Raw genomic sequence first — 24,327 nt, forward strand, 5'->3', positions numbered from 1 at the left:
TAAATTTTTAATTCCACTTTACTTTCCAAACAAACGCAGTAATTAACACTTAAAGTATGAATATATTCTACGCATTCGATTTCAATGCACACGACTGATCGACTCACCTGTGATCATAAAATACACCTTTATTTTGTGTCGGACACACGAAAAAACTATCTCTATGGGTCCTCAGAAACACAAAGAAGAGGATTGTATTTAATCTTTACCATTTTTTTGTAACAGAGAAGAGAAAAGTGCATACAAACAGACAAAACCAGTAGAGGGTTAAGAAAAAATTTTTGTAAGGCCAAAAAAAAGTACTCTAATTTTGCAATGTAACAGTGGTCAAAAGTTGTATTTGGGTCTAAGTTTTAATAATATGTAAGAAAATATTATAATATCGTTCGTCTTTGGCTCGCTCAAATCGTTTAAAGTTGCTGTTGTAAGAAAAAAAGAATTTTATATGAAAAAATGATTTTTTTTTCGCTTATTATTTCGCAGCTACTTTACTAAGTGGTCAATTTGTACAAATATAAGCTTATAAGTTTTTTCTTGGAATTATCTTTCACGAGAAAGTCTAAAAATATTTAATATATTTTTTTTGTATCCATATATTTCAAAAATCTCTAAAAATCCAAATTTCTTCGATTCCTTCCTGTATTTTGAGCGAGCCAAAGATATTAATAAAAATGAAAATTGTAAAAGCGGAATTTAATTTCAATAAGCAATGCAACTTTTGAAAGCTATTACATTTGAAAATTCCATAGTTTAGCATTTTGACACACCCTAATGTGCAATTTCTTAAAAATTTTTTTTTTTGAAAAATCAATTTTTCGAAAATCGTTTTTTTCGAAATTTTTTTTTAGACGTTTATTTATAATTAATTTTCTAGAATTTTAACATTAAAATTAAAACAGTTTTTTTTAAACGTTTCAACAGTTTTTCAATTTCTTATAAAAATCCGAATATTTACAAAACTCTAATTTATGCATTAAAAATATAAATGTTCATACATTTTATTTCAGTTTGTCTTTAATATAACTTATTTCTACTACAATATTTCACTTAAAATCAAATATGAATCTTGAGTTAGTAAATTTCATATTTTTATTTAAGTTATCGTTTAAAAAAATATTGTTTTGGTTCAATTTTATTTTAAATAGCTTTAAAATAAATTACTTTTTCCCTACTAATATATTCTTTTTTTTTTCTATCATAATTTCCTTTCTAATTAGGTAATCGACGGACAGCCAGTGTACGCTCAGTTGGATATAGTGATTTGTTTGTACTCAGCAAAACAGATATGTGGGATGTCCTTAAAGAATATCCAGCGGCGAGAGTACGATTAGAATCAATAGCTGTTAAACGTTTGGAGAAATATAAAAAAGCTCCATTAGAGAAAGGTATTTAATGATGAAGTTTTTTTGTGTGGATGTTGTGATTCTATAAAGAAAAAAATGAATGACAACTGCATTATAATACGTTGGCCCTAAAAATCCCGCACTAAACAATTTACAGAACAAGAAAAAATACTATTAATTTTTTTATGTTAGTATTTTTTTTGACAAAATTATACAAAAAAAAATTCAACACTTTCTCAAAAAATTATTTCAAAATTATGAAATTTTCTAATTAAGATACAGTAATATATTTTAATTCAGTTGCAATGGGACGATGCCAGTCAACGCCGGGACTTGTCGAAAGCGAGGGTCGGACGACATTAGAGGATATGTGGTTACCACCAGGGCCATCATCTGTAGCATATACTCAACCATTAGTTTATAGGTGAAAATTACTTTTCTTTTTTAAGTTAAAAAGAAAAAAAAGTTAAGTGATTTTCTTGTAATTTTGCTTTAGCCGTGCCCCTAGTCCTAGATTAACCCAAACAGTAACCGAACGTCTTGCAAGGACGTCAGATTCACCAGGCTCTATGAGTCCAAGTGTACATAGCTCAGATGATCGACCACGCAGTCGAGCCACATCCCATCAATCACGTCCTCAATCACAGCCTAGTAGGACTGGTAACTAAATTAAATTTTAGAAAACAAAAAAATGAGTAAATGCTTGAGTAAATGCTCATGTTTACGAGAGGGAAAAAAACACTTTGTTTCGTTTAGTGATGGGAACTATCGAATGATCTGAACTATCGATAGTTAGTAACTGAAAGATTTGAACTATCGAATAGTTCAATCATTCATTAATTTGAATAAAAACTGTCGAATAAAACTATCGAATAAAAACTATCGAATAAACTATCGGATAAAAAAACTATTCGAATGAAAAAAACTATCGTTTAAAAAATCTATTCGAATGAAGAAAATATCGAAAAGTAAAAAATATTCGAATGAAAAATTTATCGTATAAAGAAACTATTCGAATGAAAAAACTATCGTAAGTATAAAAAATCTATTCGAATGAAAAAAAATATCGAATACAAAAAAATATTCGAATGAAAAAACTATCGACTACAAAAAAATATTCGAATGAAAAAACTATCGAATGAAAAAACTATTCGAATGAAAAAAACTATCGTATAAAAAATCTATTCGAACGAAAGTACTATCGGATTTCGTATAAAAGAACTATTTGAATGAAAAAACTATCGAATAAAAAAACTATTCGAATGAAAAAACTATCGTTTAAAAAATCTATTCGAATGAAGAAAATATCGAAAAGCGAAAAATATTTGAATGAAAAAACTACCGTATAAAGAAACTATTCGAATGAAAAAAGTATCGTATAAAAAAATATTTGAATGAAATAACTATCGATTAAAAAAAAAATATTTGAATGGAAAAACTTTCGAATAAAAAATGTATTCGAATGCAAAAAAATATCGAATAAAAAACTATGGAATAAAAGAACAATTTTAATGAAAAAACTATCGAATAAAAAATCTATTCGAATGAAAAAACTATGGAATGAAAAAACTATTCGAATTAAAAAACTATCGAATAAAAACTATCGAATGAAAAAACTATTCGCATGAAAATAGTTACTAAATGAATGAATGATTTAAGACTATCGAATGAATGAATATTTTACATCTATCGATAGTTTAATAGTTTTTATTTGATAGTTCCCATCACTAGCTTTCGTTTATGGTCGATAATGCTTAAAAATACTTGAATTTTATTGAGAAAATACTCGATATTTCTTGAGTTTTAGCATTTTCTCGAGCAAACACTCATTTTTTTTTCATAACGGCTATCATTTACAAAGGACTTTCTTATCCATCTTACTTTTATTGCAGGTCATATTTGCGGATCAATATCACATATTGAATGTTATGGTGGAGCCGGTGGTGGTGCCACACCTTTACTGGGCTCCCACGAAGCCTTAGAAGACGAAATCAAAAGACTTCGAGAACGTCTGCATACAGTCGAGTCTGAAAATCAAGCATTAAACACTAAGCTATCCCAACAACAATGGGATCTCGAAAATCGGCTAGCTGAAATTGAAATGCAAATTTGTGGTGCATCGTCGACATCGAGTCTAGATCCTGAAAATGAAACCGAGGAATTGGAGAGAAATCGCGAGTCTATCATATAACACGGGAGCGAGCTGCCCCAGCCGATTGGTGTGATGTATGTATCGTGCATATCATGACATAATTACAACAAATCCAATACAGGTCATTATCCTGCGCAGGTCATCCTAATCGGCATCGAAATCGGGCAGCTGTTGAATAATTTTAGCACTTTATCCCTTTTAATTTTCACAAAACTATTCATATTTTTTTAAGTGTATATTTGTGTGTGTTTGTGTGTGTGAGTTGGCATAAATGGACTATCGGAATTATGAGGTTCAATTTAATACAATTTATTACGAATTAATCGAAAAAAACAAAAGGACTCTCATGATCCTTCAAGAAAAAAAAAAAATTACTCTACAAAAGTCGAATAAAAGATAATTCCCTTGAAACAATAACTTCCTTCAAACTGCAATGGGTTTTTTTCGCCGCCGCAACAATATTGCACTTTGTGTACCTTCGCAGAAATTTCTTCTTCCTTACAATTTTTAAAAATATTTCACGCAGCAATGCCACGAATTCCTTTGTTAATATCCCTTTGAATGGTGAATGGTGGCTGGTGGGCACCCATCACAGAGAGAGAGTTCTGACTGAGTGGAGAGAAAGGAAGAATAATAAAAAATTCAATTAAATTTTCCTATGCTGTGGTGTATTACAATCCCTTGATATCCACCACCCCAGCCACCACCAAAACCCACCGCCGACCATCATCCCTTTGGCAAAAAAAAGTGCTCAACATTTTTATATGTTTTTTTTTTACACGTCCTTGCCATTGCCACTACCTGTCATTCTCAACAAAAATGTTCATTCGAATTAATTACACTGCGGGCGGGGATAAAAAAAAAATAAGGAAAAGAAATGAAAAAAAAAAAACAAAGAAATTCTCCACCAAGATGAACAAGAAGAGAAAGATAAAACTGAAGTAAATGTTTAATTAGTTCGCGAAGCCATTTTTATACTTGCACCTTTTGCGCTACATTTAATTTTAACTTCAAAAATGTAGGTATTTTTTTTTGTTTTCTGAGTAAAAAGGATAAATTTTCAAAAAGGACTCATTTTGTTGTAGACGAAACGAAAAACAAAAAATTTGTGTTGTTTTGAAAAACAAGTCAGCTAAACTATTAAATAAAATTGCGACTTTAATCACGAATAAGGATTTTCTTTTGAAATAAAATTTTTGGAAGAAAAAAAAAATAAATGAAGCTGAGTAAATATTTTTAATAGGGTTAGTGTTTTTCTTCGCGCCTCATTAGCATTAAAATTAAATCACATTTAAGTAGACTCTCGATTTGGCTCTATAAAAGTTCTCTATGTTCTCTATGGAAACAATGGATTTGGTTGGTGCAAGATAATAATACGCTTAAGTGAATAAATTTAATTTTCATCAACCAACGAGGTGACAACGACAGAAGGATAACGATGATTATGGTGATGATGGAAGTGTTATCTTTTTTTATTTGCCTCAAATAATTCTTAGTCTTACCGAAAGTTTGGATTTTTGTATTTCCTTTTTCAGTGACATTCTGCAGTTTTTTAGAATAAGTTTAGGTAAAGTCATTTTTTCTTAAAGACAAACTTTTTTTCTGAATTACTTCAACTAAGAAGATCGACTTTTAGGCTTCGAGAAAATTTATTCATTTTTGATTTTGGACACAGTTTTGATAATTTTTTAATATAATTAAGTCTAAAAATCCTACTAAATTACTCCTAATTTTTTCAGTCTTTTATTGATTACACTGGTCAACAAAATTTAACTTTTTTATTCACAATTAATTACTCCACATAAAAACATACCTCGAAAACAGCCAAAATTACGTTTTTTGACATTTTCTAACGGTAATATTTCAAAAACGAAGGCCAATCAAATTTTTCTGACTTCAGATTCGGATTCAGCACCCCAAAAACTACTAGAAAAGTATATTTTGGTTCTTGTGGCAAAAACCTTGTTGACCAGTGTTATTTAAGCTATTCAATAGAAAAGAAGACATAACAATCAATATTGTCCTTTAGCAAGAGAATAGGAAAATAGTTTTTCTGACAAACAAAATTAAAAAGAGAGATTTAGTAGAAATAATTTCGACTCAATTTGGGTGACAAAATCATTTTTGATTAAAAAATATGTATTTATAAAAACTGTAGATATTGTTATTGCAATTTTTTTTTAAAACGGTGCCTCGTGACGCATCGACAAAGAATGAATAATTCGAGTTCGGTTATAATAAATAATATTTTGAATAGGGGTGTGGTAAAGAGCGTTTTTTAAAGAGCAGTGATAGCAGTTAGCAGCATATAAAAAGAACAGCTCCGAAATTAAAAAACAAATTTTTTTCAAAAACTTTTTTTTAAATTTTTTTTATACATTTTACACTTCAAAGTGATGTCTTAAAATTTTGAATAAAATTGACTTGTGCTTTGATCAAATATATGAACTTAAAAAATGTCAATTTTTGAAAAACGGCAACGCCATATTTCCATTCTCCGAATTTTTTGAGAATAACTAAACTACACACATCAGTACACTAAGGATTGTTATTTTTATAACTCAAAAAGTGCGTTTTTTATACAAATTGTGTGTGAAAAGGCTTGTAACAAACAGTGATAGCCAGCAGGGACGCACAGTGGCCCATATAGACAAAAGTCTAAAAATCTGAAATACATTATAAATGTACTCTTCTATAAAGAAAAATAAAAAAATTGGGATCGGGTCAAAATTCTGGCTTCAAAATTCTGCTTTTCAAATTTTAGCTTTTTTAACGAAAATTCTGTTTTTCAAAATTCTGTTTTTTTTCTATTCTGCTTTTCAAAATTCTGCTTTTTAAAATTCTGCTTTTCAAAATTCTGCCATTATTAAACTTAAACAAAAAAATTCTGCCAATTCTGTTTTTTTTTTATAGCATATGCGTTGACTAAAGAAAAATACACCTCATTAATGTAATTCAACATTGGTACTTTCCTAAATTTTTTGTTTAAGTGTCGCAAATATTTTTTAAAATGCATAGACTGATTTTCTTTAAATAAATTCTATAAATTATTGGAACCGATGTTATTTGATACAAAATATTCCTTTTCTTATTCAAATTTTTGAATATTCATCTTTATTTGATAAATTAAAAAATTTTGAATTATTTTCGGAAATTTTTAATGTTAAAAACCTTTTCTTAATATTTTCAAATTTATTCATTTATAAAACAAAAATTAATATGCATTCAAAAAATGACAAATTACTAAGGCAAGTAATCAAATAAGCAGATCATTTTTCAAGAAGATGATTTTACAGAATTCTGCAAAAAATTAAAAAAGGGTTTGGAAAATGTTAAAAAGCGCGCGCTTTTGAACATTTTCCAAACCCTTTTTTAATTTTTTGCAGAGTTTTGAAAAACAGAATTATGAAAAGCAGAATTTTGAAAAACAGAATTTTGAAAAACTGAATTTTGAAAATCAGAATTTTGAAAGCAGAATTTTGTAAAGCAGAATTTTGAAAGCAGAATTTTGACAAAATAAAAAAACAAAAAAAATACTTTTCTCCCACTGTTTCACTCGAATTGGTTCCTTTCCTTTTTCCCCACTGTGTCACCTAACTCAGATTACTTCAAAAATTGATTTTTGACGATTGTAATCAAAATACCATTATGTTTACAACCTTATCTAAAACTTCTTATTTTAACACCAAATACTGAAACACCCTGTTAAATTTTCATAGCCTTGGAAATTTCCTTCAAGATAAAAAAAAAATTGTGGCGATGTCTTTACTTGTTTAGAAGATATTAATTTTGCAAGCAAAAAAGTCAAAACGGGCCACTGTGGGACGCGGGTGGACGCGGATGAATGATACCTTTTTGGAAAGGTCGTATTTCCCACTTTATAACTTATTAACTTTTTTGATGAATGCACGTGAATCAAAAATGATGCTGAAGTTTGAAGCTGTTTTTGGGAGAAATAAACCGTTACTTAACCAATTATTGAAACGATCGAAGGCTTTCGAGTGGAAAAAAAAAACAATAAAATATGTTAAGCTTACTCTTCTTAAGAACCGGTTTATTTGGAGCAATTTAACTCCACAGTGCAGCACTTCGTAGATCATCACTAAATGGCCTACTTTTGACATGTTAGCTTTAAGAGGTTGTATAGCTTGCAGTTCATCTAGCTAGAAGTCTGGCTATAATATTGCATTTTTCAAAACCCGTTTTAGAAGATCAAATTTTTTGACTTTTTTCCACTGGTCGCCGCATGACGAAAACCACTTTTTTGATCTTCTCCATCATCGTAATGTTGGTTTTGATTAAAACCTCGAATTTTTTTCTATGCCTTAAACAGGCGTCATTGATCTGAAAGGCAATACATACTACGAAATTAAATATTCAATTTTGTTGAACGTTGTGTTGTAGTGTCTTATTATTTCACATTATTGTATAATGTTTGCCTTTAAACATAGTTGCTAACAATATAACACCAAAATAGTCAATTTTTGTATGAATTTTGAAAGAAAAGTTGTCAGAATTGTTGATTATTTAAAAAAAAGAGAATCCTCTTGATTTGTGTTTAACCGATTTTGCTCATTTTGTGTCAGATTTAACTCTGTTTTAAAATCTTATAGAAACAGTAATACAATAATCCAAGATCGAAAACCTTAAAATTGTGCTGTAGCACAAATTTTGGTCAGAAAGACCATTTCCAGTAAAACTTGGATTAAACATACAAAAACCAGAAAAAAATATTTCGGTACTCAAATGCCTGGAACTCCATGTCCATAATTTTAGCCCTAGTATAATTTTGTTTTAAATCCTGAAAAAAAAAAATCTTACAGTGCCGCGCCAAACTTTGTTTTTTTATTTTAAATTTATTATTATAAAGAAATTTTTAGAAATTTTGTGCTTAAAATAAAAAATTCAAAAAATAAATTTTAACAAAAGTTATGTTCTTTGCTTATTTTAAAAGTATCTTATTCTTCTAAAAAGTGCTATTGTTTTTTAATAAATTATAAAAATTAATAAAAATTAATAGGAGATAAGTATTTATTTTCATATTTTGTACAATTGTGTAAGCTACGAAACAATTTTTTTTTTGGAACTCTCTAGACGATTATTTAACTTTTTACTAGAAAAATTAAATTGAATCTCATTTCGATAGAACATAATGCCTTTTCATATACAAATTTATTATTATCCTTATTATAATTTTTTCTATTATTCAACACCTTCACTCTGAAAACCCCTTTCGATAAAAATTCATAACTCACATAGAAACTGATTTCGATTAACAAACATAAAAAAAAAAAATTGAACAATATAAAAATAAATAAAAATAAGAATTCCATCTTCGAATTCATCTCAAAGCAAACGATTAAAATGATCGATAGGTTCAAAGGGACCACTGTAAATAAAAAAAAAAAAACAAAAAAATAAAAACAAAAAAAAAAAAAAACTTTTTGACTCGACATACAAAATAAATTTAAAAGTGTAAAAAAAGTATTACATTTCATTAAATGAAATTTACTTACAACCTATTAATAGATTAATAAACAAATTCGTATATTTTTAATTTTAATTATTAAAAAAAAAAAATAAAAATAGGTAACTAAATAAAAAAAAAATAGAATATAATAAAAAAAGTTGTATATAATCTATAGTTTAAATGTATTAAAAATGCGATGAATAAGACACACAAATAATAAAGAAAAAACAAAAAAGAACTAGAAAAAAATAAACAAAAATACCTAGGATTTGCCATAAAAAAATATATGTATGTAATTTAAAAATATTATTAAAACAAATAAATTACCATAATTGAAAAAAAAAAATGAAATAAAAAACAATTCACAAAAAACTGCCAAAACATGAAGTTACAATAGGAAATTACTTAAAATATTTAAGTAGGTAATTAAATTATCTGTGTAAAAAAAAACAAAAATTAAATCTTACATATAAAAATGTATAGGTATTAAAATTATTGATTAAAAAAAAAAAAAAATCATAAAAAAGAAAATTTTGTAATTAAAATATAAAAACTTGGAAAGTTAAAAAAAAAAAAATATGTAAAAAAAAATCACAAAACCTATTTCAAAAAAGCTCAAATAAATGTAATCTAAAATTAGGTAAGCATTTTATGGATCAATATTTTAATTTAACATTAATAGTTAAATATTTGAAATTTTAAGCGATGCATTGCATTGAATAAGAAGAGAAGAACAGAAAATGAGAAATTAAAGAAAAACGTTTGTAAAATTTACTAAATAATAATTTTTATTTTTAAAGAAAAAATTTTTATTCAACATTATTTAACTAAAAAAAAAAATATATTGAAATAAAAAAAAAGAATGTATTAGATGTCTTAGGATATGATTAATTTTTTTTTTTCAAGAATATATATTAGATATTTGTTTAAAATTATTTTGGTAGAATATAATTAAATGGAGGAAGATTGCAAGAGAATATTATTTTAATTTTTTTATATATATATTTTTCCAGTTAAAAAAGATTTTTACAATTTACTTGCATTTTAATCTTTTGTTTAAAGTGAAATTTATATAATATACAAAAAATTGTAAAATGCTTTAATGTTACGCAAAACAAATTAGCGCATATTCATGGGGTTTCAATAAAAGAAAATTACAACAAGAACGAATATAAACTAAAAAACAAAAATAATTATAAATCACAAACAAATTAAAAAAAAAAAGTATATAAGGGCACATTTTGTACATACAAAAATCTCATTCATAAATTAGATATCCGCAAGAACTTATATATCTTCATCTTTGAACCTCCATGAATTCATGATTTTTTTTTTCTTTTTTTCAAATATTTATTATTGCTTCAAATTTATAAACTTTAATGCTTTATGAATTTTCAATCTTAAAATATATATATTATATTATATTTTTTATTTTACAAAATTGTTATATAATTCGAGTATATAACTTATTTAAATTATGTTGCTCTTTTTATTAAAATTGTTTTAAATGTGAACATCGATTTGGTTGTGTTGTTGTAAAAAAAAATTGCAAGTAAAAAAAAATATATAGAAGAGAAATATTTAGAAAAAAAAAATAAAAAAAAGTATGTATATGTTAAGGAAACATATATTCATAAAAAAGTATATTTACATTTGCTTTATTTATAATCGTGTAAAAGATATAAATGGATATTATATATTATATTATATATATTATATGTACATGTCAAACCCAGATGTTTTTAATTTTTTATTTTTTATTTTTGTCACTTTCCTTGTGCATGTCCTTGTTGATTTTATGTTGAAATTAAAAACAATAGTTTAAATTTATGAAAAAAAAACCCTACAGCAAAAGAAAATGAAAAAAAAATATATAAAATGAAATAATAAAGATGTGAGAAAAGGTGTAATGTTTTATTATTACAAACAAAAATTAGTTATATACATTTAATATTATAGTAAAATTTAAACCATAAAAAAAAAAAAACAATTTTAAAAATCTCCCAAAATGAAAAAGAAAAACAAAAAAAAAAAACATATAAAAAAATATCTTATTTTCAAGAACCACGAAACAAAAATTAATAAAACATTCATTGTAATTTCTATGAAATAAAATGAAAATGGACATATTATTTAAATTGTGTTTTTTTAAGAAGATAATAATAGTAATAATTTTCACTATATGCCTGTAAGACCTAAGGTCTTTTAAGTGAATACTGCACGGCAGGAAAAATAGGAAAGAATTTTTTTTTTGGTACAGTGAATTGAGAATAAGGTAATAATTATCTCATATAATCCCATCACGGTCAACTTCCAAGCTGGGCGATAAATAAAATAATGCTGCCTAAGAGGGCTAGTTTTAATATATACACTAAAAATAATCATTGTACAACCGCGGATGAGTTTTAATAGGCTAATTTTTATTTTAAAATAATTGTTTTGATATTCTTTGAATTACTTCAAAAATCTAAAAAAGAATAACATCAAAACACAGTAGATTTTGATTCCAGCTTAACATGAATAAGAGAGTTGTATTACATTTCAGGACATGATGCATTACATCAATAGGACTTGGCATGATATTTTTCTAGACTTTTGACGTATACATTATACAAAAAAAATATTTCAATAGCATTCACTCTGAGGTTTACTCTTTTTTTTAGCCTAAAACAAAATTGCAAAAGAGTGGTTATTTTCTAAACGCGACTTTGGAGAAAGTTGAATTTTTTCAATCGATAGATAAATTTATTGTATTGCTCACAATGGTATTGAAAAAATTCTAGAATATTTCAAAATCATGTAATAAATGGTTTTTCAAAACTTCAACATGTGGTAGATATTTGACAATGTAGTGATTATAGTAAGGAGACATTTTTTTTGACAGTTTGAAAAGATAATGAAAAACAAAATTGGAGTCTGGTACGGATTTTTTTTTCAAATCTCTGCTTTTCAAAATATGAATTTTTGAAAAACACCTACTTTTTTAATTGCAGGTATTTTTAGGTGTATTTTTATTTTTAGCAATTTCTTGGAGCGTTCAAGGAGGGTTCTGCTCGGGTCAAAATTCTGCTTTTCAAAATTCTGTTCTTCCAAATTCTGTTTTTCAAAATTCTGCTTTTCATAATTCTGTTTTACAAAATTCTGTAAAAAATTAAAAAATGGCTTGGAAAATGTTTAAAAGCGCGCGCTTTTATACATTTTTCAAACCATTTTTTAATTTTTTGCAGAATTTTGTAAAATTATCTCCTCGCTGCTTATTTGATTACTTACTCACTTTGTCAGTTGTTTTTATTATTGTTTGTTTGATAAATCAATAAATTAAAAAATATTAAGAAAAGATGTTAAGTGCTAAATAAAGATGTTAAATGTTAAATAATTAGAATCTTATTAATTTATCAAATAAAAGTATAGGTATGTTCGAAAAATTGATTAAGAAAGGAATATTTTGTATCTTTCTTTTTAGTTTTTTTTTTAGTTTATAACGGTTCATAGATGTGAATTATAAGAACGTCAGTCTATGCATTATAACAAATGTTTGGGACAGTTACACAATAAACAGTAATTAAAGTAGTTAAGTTGCTATGAAAAATAAACAGAATTAGCAGAATTTTTTTGTTCATAAAGTGTGCTGGAAGAATTTTGAAAAGCAGAATTTTAAAAAGCAGAATTTTGAAAGGCAGAATAGAAAAAAGCAGAAGTTTGAAAAACAGAATTTTGAAGCCAGAATTTTGACCCGATTCCGGTTAAAAAAATCTCAAAATTATAGAACATTATAGGTTATGCCGCTTGCATGTGCAAAAAATTGGTATTCTTAAATGATTTTTAACTGAAAATATGAAAAAAATACATATATTTTTTGTCCCAAGTTTTTTGACCGTTTTTAACTGTTTTTCTTTTTTTTTTTAATTTGATTTATCCTTACTGAGCATGGTGATAATATAACCTTTCATATCACACATAACGGTAGGTACATTTACTACAAGCTACACAATGCTAAATTTAAAAACTTCAGAAATGCCTCAAAACACCTGTGGAGATCTGTTGCCTTTGACCAATGACCAGCCACCAGTGTGGAAAGTATCGTAATCTCAGTTTGAAATTTCGACATGGCTGACTTTAAAATGTTTTACTTTCTTGTAGGCATTGTAGAAATATAATTGAAGCTTCATTTAAAAGGTGAAATAATAAGCTTTCACATGATATAAAATTTACTATGAGTTTTTATTAAAATAATGGATTTTATAGTGTTTGAAGATAAAAAAGATTGATTTATTTGTTTTTTTTTTTTTTGTATGAAAATTGGTGGGGTTCAACAAATTTAAGCTCTTTTTTTTAGATTTCGTGCAGACATGGATTATATGAATATTTTGAGCTGAAACAACAGGCTTTCAGATGGTTTAAAATTTATTATAGGTTTAGACATAATAAAATGGTTACAAGAAAAAAGTTTTATTTTTTCACTTTTTCATGAAAAATGATTGTTTTCAATAAATTATTTGTATACCTTTTCCGCGTTGTAACAATTTAATTATGGCTTTATTCTTTAGGAGAAATAGGTATTAAATTATTTAATTTTTTGTAAGATTTTCATATAAAAAGTTGATATACTGCCAACAGAAAAAAAAGAAGGTATTTTTGTAGCTTTTTCTTTTAAATTATTATTGCAAAAGTTATTCCGTTTTTCTACTGTGCATACAGATGTAAGGTCTTAATCTTTAGCTTAAGTAGGTACTTAAAAAAAGTTTGCAAATAAATAATTTTAAGATCATTTTTTTTAAACAACCTGTTTTCTTATGAGGGTATCACGTTAAATTATCGTCCGTAAACCGACTTTACAGACAACCACTTTTTTTTCAAATAACACGGTGTTACAAAAATGAGGTTTTAAAATATACGCGGGCGGAGACCTATCAGGTTTTGTAGAGCTAGTCGCACTGATTACGAAACGGTATTTGAAAATCCCCTAACACCCCCAAAATCTGGAGTTACGGGAAAAAAAACGGTTTTTTGGACCTTCACCCATTGAAAAAATTCTAGCTTCGACAATTTTTTACCCATTTTCGATTTTTTTAAAGTTTCTGATAGAAGATAAATATACCTTTTTATGTATTAAACATGTAACTCGGTTAAACCACTTAGAATTTATAAGATGTCAAAGTTCAAAAATTCAATTTTTTTTTGTCATTTGCCAACTTCGGCATCAATTTAAAGTATATTTTTTCAAAACAACATGCTATTTAAAAAATATATTCTAAAACTATATCTATTTCCCAATTAATCGAGGTAGTTTTTATGAAAATCACTTCAAAATTGGCTTAGAAAAACAAATTTTTCGATTTCAACCCAGATACAGAAATTCGAACTTTTAGGTATAGAACAAAAATGTTGTTTCGGCACGTAGTAGGATAACTTGGGCGCCAGGATTTGATAACGGGTATTTGTAGAGGAGCTGAATACAAACATTTTTTTCTTTTCAAATACCGTTTGGTATTCAGTGCGACTAGCTCTACAAAACCTGATAGGTCTCCGCCCGCGTATATTTTGAGTGTTACACCGTGTAATAGTTGGGTTATGTAGAAAAATAAATTCAAAAATTTAACTTTAAAGCGTATCAACTAGGATTTTATAAATCAACTAATATTCAATTTATATTCATGAGCATTACCTACGCAATATTACCATCAGTGTAACAACAGCAATGGGTTGTAGTTAAGGTAAACATTTGTTGAAAACTAGGCTATTTCCAAAAAATTGAAAATTATTTTGATATCAATCAAAACCAGAATTTCCTACTTCATTTCCGTAAACCTAAATATCAATTTGTCTGTACAATTAAAGCAACTTAAAATTTTTGTTTTATAATTAAAAAAATTATTTGTGTGTTTCAATTCCGGAAATTCTAAAAAAACACCAACGCAAAAATAAAAAATAACTCCAACTTTGAGTTGAGTCATTACAAAAACTCACCACACACTGACTGATGGTTAAAAATGTAAACAATTTAACCCACATACATTCTAACTCACCACCACGATCACTACGTCATAAACTTTCCAACTGGAATAAGGCAAAAAAGCTTATCTCTTTTGAGTGAAGTTACTTGAGTCTCATTCACTTGTTAGCTTCAGTAGTGTTTTATTTGAGTTACGATACAGACGCGAAATTATTAAACAGAAAACGAATTTAACCAAGTTTAAAGCCGAGAGGTGTGTGGAAACCCAAGTGTGAAAAAGTATATAATATACATAAATTTATCTCGATCGTCCATTAAAATAGTTTTTCTTGGTTATTTCCAAACAAAATAAAAACAAATTCATAGAAATTATAGTAATTATTGGCTCAGTAATAATTTTCAGTTCATTATTACGTCAACAATGGTTACGCTTTAGTGAATTATAAAATTAAAGCCAATCTTTTTCATCCATCGCCTTATTTGTGTGTGTGTGTTGTTTTAATGTTGTTGTTTTTTAAGTAAAAGTGTATGTGTACGAACTTGCACGTTTAGAAGAAGAACAATCATAATAACAGCTGACTGCAGCAACAACGGCAATTTTTTTGTTCTTGTTCTTCATCATTCTCAAGGCAATGCCTTTCTGTTGTGTGACTATGTAACAGCCTGCCTGCCTGCATACATGCAATAGGTACCATAACTTAACTGTCGATGTCAAAGGTTTAACCTCATTTCCACGATTGTTTTTTTCTGTTTTCATGTTCTAGTTGTTTGCCTTCGTTGCGCATTTTACATCTCTCTATGCGCCAGCGTAGGTAAACAGTAATTGCTGCGCTTAAAATGGCGCACGGAAATCACCATCAGCATCCCCCACAGCATGCATAATAGCAAATCTATGCGAACATAATAGCTCTAAGGTAACAATGTGTGTTACGTAACGCCAAGAGTCGCGACAACAAAACACTCTATATCTCAACTGTCCGTATAGAAAATACCGGTTTTTTTTTGCTAAAAACAACAACAATTTAAATCTCTATCATGTGCATAAGTTTTTTTTTAGCTTTACCCCACAGATACCGCAAAGTGTAGTGCAAAATTAACAAAGACAATGTGAATTTAAATCTGAAACGAAAGAGCTGAGGTTCGAACTTGTAAAAATATTATTATGTTTATTATCTATCCCCTCTTAGTTCGATTGATTTTCGCACCTACAGTTTTTTTTTTGTATTTATTTTTATTTATGTCTTTGTGAATATTTGCGCGGGATAAGTAAGAGAATTCGATAATCGAATAAAAAGTAAAAATAAAATAAAACAAATAAAAACTCATAAATGGGCGAAGTCGAGAGTATAGAAATAGAGTTGTAGGTATTTCATACCTCTGAACTCGCCCACACTGGTTCATGTAGAGATCGAGATAGTTAAACTTTTTGGCAACATTTCCCATAGACAAGTTTTTTATTTTCAAAGCAAAAGATACAGATAAATGTACCTTGTGCTGACCGAAATTGAAATTATTGTGGAATTCATTTTTTTTTTGTTTGTTTGTGATTTTTTTTTTATTGTTGTTTATTTAACTCCTTCACCATATTTGGATTGCGTCACTATTATAGTCGATATTGTAGGTGTGGGTTGGGTTATGGGTATTGAGGTTGTAAATTGCTTTTTCATTTCAATGCTGTTCTGATAAATCTATGTTTTGAGATATTTATCTTTATGAATTGGCTTGGAGTTTCTCAATAAAGCGAATTGTAGTTCTATTAAGACGAAAAAAAAACACGCAAAAAATATTAATAGAATGTTTAAGAGATCAATGGAATGTTAAACTGTTTTTTTTTTTTTGTGTGTGTCAATTATTATTTTTGGATGTATGAAGTCAGTTAAATCGTGTTGTTGGGTGGTATAATTAAGATAAACATGATGAATGGTTATGAGTATAATTATTTTAAATAACAGAAATTAAGAGAAAAAAAATTACTTGTTTCCATTTTGATTATGGGAAAATTATTATGCGATGGTAGATTTGTGATATAATGATTAAGATTTCTTAATAATTCTGTCATTCTGTGAGAACAATGCAATTTGTGTAATAGAAGTGAGAAAATAAATAAGTGTTTTGACTGCAATGCATCAAAATATTTATTTAGTTTTTAATAGTGACAATTTTCACAAAAGAAAACAGCTTTTCACACAAAATATTTGTATGTAATTTTTTTATTTAAATTCTTTTGGCTCATTACGGTTTATAAAACATTAGTTCGTAACAAATTTCATCTGTCAACAACATATTTTAAAAGACCCGATAACATTTTGATTAATGTTCTTTAAATAAGATAACCATTCTATAAAAAGAAAAAACCTTTAACATAATGATGGTGAAATAATTCCAGTTTTGGAATTCTGTTCCACAAAGTACAAATAAGTAATTCACAAATTTGTGAATATTGAAAAAAAAAAAGTTACATCTAATTTTTGAAAACCACAATTTTGTAGAATTACCGTTTCAAGAATTATATTTTTTTCTTGTAAACAACAAGTTTCTCTCACAAACTTGTATGACTCGTTAAAGTCTTAGCCGTGACCGTTGAGTTACTTAACTCATAACGACAGAAGTTAAAATTGGTTTAAAATTAAAAATCTGTTGATATTAATTTATGAAAAAATGGATTTCCACTTTTTAAACTGGAACTCTTATGTGGCAACCCTATTTTTAACGGAAAATCGTCAAATAATAAAACTGTCATATCTTTGTAGTTTGATCAAATAAGAATTTTTTTTATTCTAAATAGTTAGGAAAATTAATAAAATAATATAAGGAATGAAGGACTACAAAAATAATGAGAAAATTAAAAACTTCTTTGATCAACAGAGAACGAATTTTTACAAATTTAAGAGGCAGGATATTTTGTGATATTTTCATTCGATTTCAAACACAAATTCTAAACCAATTTTAAATGCATTTGTTTTCCATTATAAATTTAAAAAAAATATTTGTTACAAATAAAAAAAAAATTGCACTAAAAAAAATATTTATTGCATTAAAAAAAAATTATTGCAACTGAAAAATATTTCCCTTAAAAAAATATCTATTGAAAATAAAAAAAAAAAATGCATTAAAAACAATTTTATTACAATTGAAAAATATGTATATATTGTAAATAAAATCTTTAGGTATTGCAAATTAAAACATTTTGCATTAAAAAAAACTATCGCAAATAAAAAATTTAATCAATGTAAAAAAAAATCAATGTCAAATGTGTGCATTAAATATTTTTTCTTAATATTCGTTGAATTTCTTACAATTTGGCTTTTTGACCAAAAAGTCAAAACTGTAAGGAATTCGACGAATACTAAAAAAATAAATTGCACGACTGGGGTCGCACGTACTTGCTCTTATGCTTAAAGTAACAATAATATTAAAGCTTTTATTCAAGAAATTTAAAATTTCATAAGTAGTATAAAAAAATTAAATCTGTTTTTATAATTAATTAAACTCCGTTTTAAATTATCTTAAAAAAAAAAAAAATATGCCATTTTATTTCTTGTATAAAAAGGTATTTTTAGAAAAAAATTTTCGAAAATTGTAGGAGCCGTTTTTTAAAAAAAAATAATTTTTTATATATAAAAATTTTTTAACATTTAAAAAAAAAGTTGGTATGCCATTTTGAAGAAATAATTAATTCACACATAAAAACTAAATTTCAAAATTTTTTATTGATCCGTTTTCAAAAAATTGATTTTGCAAAAAAAAATTTTGAAAAATTTTTAAAAAAACCAAAAATGTGTTTTTTGAAAATTTTCTAAAATTTTATTATTATCTTTACTTACACACTTTTGTATAAAAATTCTCATTTAAATCGGGTTAATGTTGTACGAGATATTCAGAAACGAAAAAAACCGTTCTATGACAGGTACCGTTAATAACGATACAAAAAATATTTTTTTTATTTGAAAAGTTGGCTCTTATGTGTAGTACTACACACAAACATTTTAATCAAAATCGTTAGAGCCGTTTTTGAAAAAAATTAACTTTTCTATTTCCGTTATATGGCAGGTACCTACCGTTAGTTTTGGTCATAAAAAAAAATTTCAATTTCCCCTCTAGGGAATCACCAAAAACTGCTAACTACCAAGTTTGAAGAAAATCACTTCACTCGTTTAGGCTGCAGCTCCAGATAGAGACAGACAGGCAGACAGACAGACAGACAGACAGACAGACAGACAGACAGACAGACAGACAGACAGACAGACAGACAGACAGACAGACAGACAGAATTGCCGGACCCACTTTTTTGGCATTCTCCATCATCGTAATGTCATGTAAAATTGTTATCTCGAGTTCGATTTTTTTTACGAATCCTAAACTTGCCCTATAGTACCTAGGTATATCGCAAGTAAAAATATTTAATGCACACAATTTGCATTGATTTTTCGAATGCATTTTTTTTTATTTGCAATACATTTTTTTTTAATGCAAAATATTTTTATTTGTAATAAAAATTTAAATATTTTTCAGTTGCAATACATATTTTTTTTTTAATTAAATTTTCTTACCTGCAATAAATGAATAATAATAACATATGTAGCTTTTCTTAAAAAAATTAAAATGGCGCTTCGTAGAGCCATTTTAAACATTCTTAATACGGTTTTTAAAAATTTGTATCAAAACTAACATACGTCTTGTTGTCGAAAATTTTCACAAGTTAATAGAAACTTGTAATTTTTTTTTGTTTGGTGAAACAGAAACTTTAAAAACTCACAGATTTGTTAGTTGTAAAATACAAGTTTTGGTGAGACAGAAAATGGTTTTTTACATATTTAACATTGTAGATTTAAAGAGTGCGGGGAACTAAGTCCACGGGAACTAAGTCCACTGAGGTAGTTAGTTCCCACTCAGTGGGAACCAAAACCCCTTTAGTAAAGTGGAATAAGTTCCCATTCTAGGTGGGAATCTCATTCCGGAAAAAACGTGTGGTTTTCGTTCCCTTTGAATGTTAACTTAATTCCCATTTCACCAAGAAGAAGTTAAATAAGAAGAAATAGAGTCGCTAGTTTTTAATTTGACTTTTTATCGAATCTTGAAAATCAGCAGTTCATTTTTAAATTCAGTTTTCAAGAAACTGAAAAGAGTGTAACACCCACGGAACTAGCCCCGTGGATGTTAGTTCCATTTAATTTGGAATTAACATCCACGGGACAAGGCACAGTTTAGTTAAAAAAGTGTTGTTATTGGCGCCTTCCTGGCGACTTTACATACCCTAAGCGGAGCAACGAAGTTACCCGAGCGTAACAGAGGACCCTAAAAGGGATTTAAAATACTAAGAACCCGTGAAGCGAGCCAGCCTTGCCTGGTTTTCGATTAGTTAAAAAGATGCCGACATTGGCGACTTTAAATATCCTAAGTGGACCACTCACGCAAGTTCGTTCCTCTGCTTAGGTAATGTTATTCGCGCGAATTTTTATTTTCACACCTCAAAATTGATTCTCCCCTGGGCAAAATTTTTTTCCGCTTCGCGTTGTACAAATCAAATAGATTCTCATGTTAGCAAATGTTTTTCCGCTTCACCCTGTTATCAACTCAAAAAGAATACATACCTATCAAAAATATTTTCGAAAAGACTTTCACCTTCCATGATCTTATTTTGTCACGATGCAATTTCGACTAACCATTAAGTTTGCAAACTTCTTTTTTGTTTTTCAATATCTTGTAATTGTATTTTGCATTGGACTAGGTACTAACAAAAAAAAAAATCAAGACCGGTTCTACTATTTCGGTTCTACTATTTCATCAGTAGTGGTCATACTAACTTGTCTCTTTAGGTACCTACCTACTTATACGCAAAAATTAAAAAAAAAAGTGGGAAATGAGTCCCGAAATGGTTTTTTTTTTTTTGGGACTTATGTCTCAGTTATAGGGACATATCTAATTCCCGAATTGGATTCTAGTAAAGTGGGACATAAATTCCAAAAATAATCGAACCTATGCCTCTGCGCGTTTTTTTTTTTTTTACTAAAAAGTACTTTTACGAAAAATCACGCTTATTTGATTACTTTCGTTATTCGTTATTAAATCGTTGTTGAAAATAAATTCTCTTTTAATTTTTTTGAGTGTGTACTAGGTTCCCATTAGAGAATGGAATTCAATCCCACCTTGAATGGGAATGAAAACCACTTTACTAAAGTGTATTTCGTTCCCACTAAATGAGAACGAAGTCCCTCAGTGGACTTAGTTCCCGTGGACTTAGTTCCCTGCACCGATTTAAAGTACAATTTTGTAATAACAAGAAACTGGTGAAACAAAATTTCTCGATTTTTTCACAAATAGCTATTTTGAAAATAACTTATAATTATCTACAGGTTTGTAAGTTGGTGAGATAGGGCCCAGACGTTTAAAATTACTTCAAAACTATGTATGACATGAAATCTCAACACTTCTTCTTACTTCATGAATAATAAATAAATAATTTTTTTAAATGAATTTTCATGAAATTTGGCAAATTCTAATTCCAAAATCTATTATTTTATTATTGTTTATAGCTATAACATTAAAATATTAATAAGTTGATTTATTTTCCGACTAGTTAAATATTTTTAAGTATAAACTATATGCAAATAAAAAAAAAACCTAATAAAATAAATTAGATAAAAATTCGCCAATAAACCATTTAAGGAAAAAAAAAACTCCAAACCTTAAATTAAATAATTTATTTATTGTACCTTGTAAAAGTTATTATCCATATGAATAATTCATATCATGATAGCCATATGATAGATATACAAACTATCAAGTTGTCGTTCAAATTCTATTACATCACCTAAAAATGTATGATGACTGAATACGAATATATACCTACAACACCCTAACAAATGACATTCAACTTGTGTGGCAAATTATATCACTTTTATAGATATTATAAAAAAAATGATCTAAAATTATTGTTATTATTATTGTCAAAGCGAATAGTTAAAAAAAAATGGCAACCCAGAGCCCAACGATGCATGAAATACATTTTAACTGTTTACACACATACACGATTATGTTTTATGTCTACTGTGTATGAATGTGAATTAATCATTTAATTGTAGTTTTTTAGAATTTGTTTAGTGTAACTCAATTAATTGTCAAACGAAATTCAATAGTTTTTTTTCAGAGTGGAAATTGAATTATTTTTCTATACTTTTTTTTTTTTTTTTTTTGTTCAACAAATAATTCCCATTGATACTTAGTTACACTTTTTAATTAGATTTTCATCGAGTTTTATGTGGGTTTGGTTATTTTTTATCAAAGCCTGCATTTTTTTTCTTTTTTTTAACAAAATGATGAAAAAAACTGGAAACTATTGAAAGTGGTCATTACTTGAATTCTGTCAACCATGTAAATGCCGGCCGGTTAAAAATGATAAAAATAGACATTTTTTTTATTTGTCTGACGACTTGCGGAGGGAAATTGTTTTTTTTTTTTTATATGTTTTTTTGTTAAAAAGTGAGTTGAAGGTAAACCAAACAATAAACACTCAACGAATAGTCCAGTCAAGTTATACTTTTGCTGAGAAATAATTCGCAACTGCAATTCGTACCTAAAATATGAAAGTACACTAGTACAGGAACTAAACCCCCCATTTTCCGAACAAATGTCTGGACGACTTTGGCCGCCATTTTGTTTTGAACAGTTTTGCGACTATCGCTTGTAGTTCGGTTAGTTTTGGTGTTAGAGAAAAATGTTATGAGACAAACTTGTAGTAAATTTTATTTCCCACAAAATATATTTTATAACTTTTTACTCTAAAACCCACCATTTAGGAATTATAATGATTTTCGTAAAATGCTATGGTCACTTTTTTTTTATATGCACCATAACTTTTTATTTTAAACTTTTATCAAAAAATTGTTGTTATAAAAATTGAAGAACTATTAATTAACTATGTTTTTCTCATATAAGGTTTTTTTCTCCGACGTACCGTTTCCTCACTAGAACAAAAAATCAATAAAAAAATTAGAAAAAAACAGGGTGAGGGGAGAGCAGGATAACTATGGCGCTGAGATTTGATAACTGTATTTTGTAGAAGGGTTCAATACAAGTATTTTTTACTTTGGGAGGGGGGGTCTATCTAACCCCGTTTAGGCAGGAGGGGAAATTTTCTAAAAAACAACCTAATATTAAAAAAAAATATTAAAAAAACTACGGCAACACTAAGAGCTATGAGAGATTTTTTTCAAAAGCCACAATTAAACGCTTTATTTTAATTTTTAAATAGTGTTTTTAAAATTAATAGTTTTTGAAATAATTGATCTCAAAGTTAAAATTAGCGAAACAAATTTAAAAAAAAACACATTCAATACTATTTTTGTCATGACCATTAATTTCAATACAAAATTTACTATTAGGTACAATAAAACTACCTTGGCTGATTTTCTGTCAAACACTGAAAACCGTATATTTCATGACTTCTAGTTTTTGAGAAAATTAAAAAAAAAAATACTTTTTTATCAGGTGTTCACTTATTTTTTTTTTTTGCTATTTTGATAACTTTGGCCATCAACAAAAAAGTTGGCAATTTTCTGCTCCACTTAGGATACGAACAGTCGTCAGGTAGGCGCCAATGTCAACAGTTTTTTAAATTAAAATTACCTTGCCTGCCCTGCTTTGCGGGTTCTCAGCATCTCTGTGGTGAGCGTAAAATGTTTTTTTTTAACGCATAAATCTCTCAACTAACTCTATATGTAATAAATACATAAGATCTTTTTTGTTTATGATATTGTTAATACCAAAGTTATCAAAACAGCAAAAAAAATAAAAAATTGTTAATCTGTTTTTTTTTTTGTTTCATTTTTCAATTTTCTCAAAAACAAGAAGGCATAGAAAATCAGCGAAGGTAGTTTTATTGTAATTGTTAATTTGTATTGAAATTAATGGTCCTGACTAAAATAGTATTGAATGTGTTTTTTTTTTTTTAATTTGTTTCGCTAATTTTAACTTTGAGATCAATTATTTCAAAAACTATTAATTTTAAAAACACTATTTAAAAATTAAAATAAAGCGTTTAATTGTGGCTTTTGAAAAAATATCCTTCATAACACTTAGTGTTGCCGATGTTTTTTAATATTTTTTTTAAATATTAGGTTGTTTTTTAGAAAATTTCCCCTCCCGCCTAAACGGGGTTAGATAGACCCCCCCTCCCAAAGTAAAAAATACTTGTATTGAACCCTTCTACAAAATACAGTTATCAAATCTCAGCGCCATAGTTATCCTGCTCTCCCCTCACCCTGTTTTTTTCTAATTTTTTTATTGATTTTTTGTTCTAGTGAGGAAACGGTACGTCGGAGAAAAAAACCTTATATGAGAAAAACATAGTTAATTAATAGTTCTTCAATTTTTATAACAACAATTTTTTGATAAAAGTTTAAAATAAAAA

At 27.5% G+C, this 24,327-nt stretch overlaps 2 protein-coding genes across 6 annotated transcripts in view; both read left to right on the top strand.

Annotated features, from left to right (window-relative positions):
- The window catches only part of LOC129907214 (potassium/sodium hyperpolarization-activated cyclic nucleotide-gated channel 1), a 355,559-nt gene extending 350,399 nt beyond the window's left edge, over positions 1-5,160 (top strand). For both annotated transcript variants that reach the window (XM_055983311.1, XM_055983312.1), the window contains exons 9-12: positions 1,218-1,385; positions 1,626-1,767; positions 1,840-2,003; positions 3,236-5,160. In XM_055983311.1, coding sequence (XP_055839286.1) covers positions 1,218-1,385; positions 1,626-1,767; positions 1,840-2,003; positions 3,236-3,534 — 773 coding nt within the window. In that variant the 3' untranslated portion in view covers positions 3,535-5,160. The remainder of the gene's footprint in view (positions 1-1,217; positions 1,386-1,625; positions 1,768-1,839; positions 2,004-3,235) is intronic.
- A 9,931-nt stretch (positions 5,161-15,091) lies between these two features.
- The window catches only part of LOC129916747 (filamin-B), a 59,133-nt gene continuing 49,897 nt past the window's right edge, over positions 15,092-24,327 (top strand). For 3 of the 4 annotated variants that reach the window (XM_055996877.1, XM_055996899.1, XM_055996906.1), the window contains exon 1: positions 15,095-15,197. The gene's annotated coding sequence lies outside the window, so the exon portion shown is untranslated. Of the gene's footprint in view, positions 15,198-24,327 lie in introns of all 4 variants that reach the window. The other variant, XM_055996881.1, reaches the window with a different exon arrangement.

The sequence above is a fragment of the Episyrphus balteatus genome, chromosome 1 (genome assembly GCF_945859705.1).
Source record: "Episyrphus balteatus chromosome 1, idEpiBalt1.1, whole genome shotgun sequence".
NCBI lineage: Eukaryota > Metazoa > Arthropoda > Insecta > Diptera > Syrphidae > Episyrphus > Episyrphus balteatus.